This window comes from Condylura cristata, unplaced genomic scaffold (assembly GCF_000260355.1).
Source record: "Condylura cristata isolate star-nosed mole 26May11 unplaced genomic scaffold, ConCri1.0 scaffold00034, whole genome shotgun sequence".
NCBI lineage: Eukaryota > Metazoa > Chordata > Mammalia > Eulipotyphla > Talpidae > Condylura > Condylura cristata.
Window position 1 is genome coordinate 2,252,345 of NW_004567135.1, and position 1,852 is coordinate 2,254,196.

The 1,852-nt window shown below is 67.0% G+C and overlaps 1 protein-coding gene across 1 annotated transcript in view; it reads left to right on the forward strand.

Annotated features, from left to right (window-relative positions):
- Positions 1–1,852, forward strand: part of AGAP2 (ArfGAP with GTPase domain, ankyrin repeat and PH domain 2) — a 23,055-nt gene that overhangs the window by 15,880 nt on the left and 5,323 nt on the right. Inside the window, exons 11-13 of the mRNA XM_004692414.1 lie at positions 25–187; positions 306–419; positions 1,282–1,410. Coding sequence (XP_004692471.1) covers positions 25–187; positions 306–419; positions 1,282–1,410 — 406 coding nt within the window. The remainder of the gene's footprint in view (positions 1–24; positions 188–305; positions 420–1,281; positions 1,411–1,852) is intronic.

Below are 1,852 nucleotides of genomic sequence, written 5' to 3' on the forward strand. Positions count from 1 at the left end.
CCCACACCGCCCGTGTCCCCGCAGGACTACATCCACAGTACCCACGGGAAGGAGATGGACCTGCTGCGGACCACGGTCAAGGTCCCGGGCAAGCGGCCGCCGCGGGCCATCTCCGCGTTTGGCCCCTCGGCCAGCATTAACGGGCTGGTGAAGGACATGAGCACTGTCCAGATGGGGGAGGGCCCGGGTGAGTGCAGCGAGAGGCCGGCCGCGGAGGTCGGGGGCTGGGGTGTGGCACGGGGAGGTGGCACACACAGGGCCCAGGGACGGCATCACCGAGGGCCTGTCTTCTTCCCCGGCGGCAGAAGCCACCACGCCCAGCCCCAGCCCCAGCCCCAGCTCCCTGCAGCCGCCACCAGACCAGACATCCAAACACCTGCTGAAGCCAGACCGGAACTTGGCTCGCGCCCTCAGCACTGGTCAGTAGGGCCCCGCACTCCACGTGGGCCGAGGGTGGGAAATGAAAGTAGGGTGCAGGTGGGGCTGGATCACCGACTGAGCGCCGAGGGCACGGTGCGTGCAGGCCTCGTGCGCGTCCGCTCATGCCACTTGCCGGCGTGGCCCAGACACTGGGTTCCAGAGCCGAACTGCCCGGTCTGGAATCCTGACCAGCCACCTGGGCACCTGACTTGACTTCTTATTTTTTTTTAAGATTTATTTATTTACGCACACAAGAGCTGGGGTACAGGCCAGAGGCGCGGGGGGTGAGTCAGTTCACCAGAGACAGAGCGGGGAGCAGAGCAGGCCAAGTTACTGAAGCCCACTGCTGAGGGGGCGGTGGGACACCCAAGGGGGCTCCTGAGCCCCGGGGGTCCCTCCCTGGGGGGCTCGAACTCGTAGCGCTGCGCTCTAGCCCCCGGCGCCACCAGGCAGGCCCTGGCTTGGCCTTTGCCCAGCTCAGTTTCCCCGTCCTTCTAGAGGGCTTCCAGTGCGTAGCCAGCCGTCAGTGATCGGAAGTACACGTGTACCCTAAACAGGCGAATGCGTGTGACACGTGGCCCTCCCAAAGCCTGGGCAGGTCAAGGTCATGGTCCCACTGTAGGGCTGAAGAAACCCAGGGCCCCAAGACTAGGCGGCCCTCTCCCGGTCTCCGGGCCAGTGAGTGGCAGGGCCAGGGCCCGATTCTAACTACGAACTCGCCCGGAGCCTGCGGATAATCACCGGGGGCCTCCCGGAGAGGGAGAGTCGAGGCCAGCAGCCCTAGGCCAGGGCAGGAGATCAGCTAACGAGAAGTCTGGGAGTCTGCGGAGGGGACAGTGAGGCTGCTCTGTCCTCCCTAAGACTGTACCCCATCTGGAGACCTGAGCCCCCTGAGCCGGGAACCCCCTCCTTCGCCCATGGTGAAGAAGCAGCGGAGGAAAAAGCTGACGACACCCTCGAAGACGGAAGGCTCCGCTGGGCAGGCTGAAGGTGAGGCAGTTCCGCCCGCCTGGACCTCACCCCCGGGGGGCCCTGGCCCGGGCGCTGGACCCTCGTGCCCCTGCATGCCCTTGCGTGTGCCGTGGACGGGGACCTCAACCCGTCCTTCCTCCCACTCTCCAGCGGCACTTGGCTCCCAGCACTCCCCAGTCCTGGCCTCGGGAACCCCGCACCTCACTTCCCTGTCTACCGGCCCGTAGTCCTGCTGCTTCCCCTCGACTCCCCTCGCCACTCCAGGCCCTGCTCCAGATGCCCCCCAGTCACTCAGGCCCTGACCTCAGTGTCCCCCAGGGGCTCCTCAGCTCCTGGACTCTGACCACGCAGCCCCTCGGCCCCAAAATGCCCCTCGATCGCCAAACTCCGCCGGAGCCCCCCGGCCGCGGTGATCCCCACTGCCGTCCCCAGGGGGCCTGCCCCAACCGCGGTGGCCCCC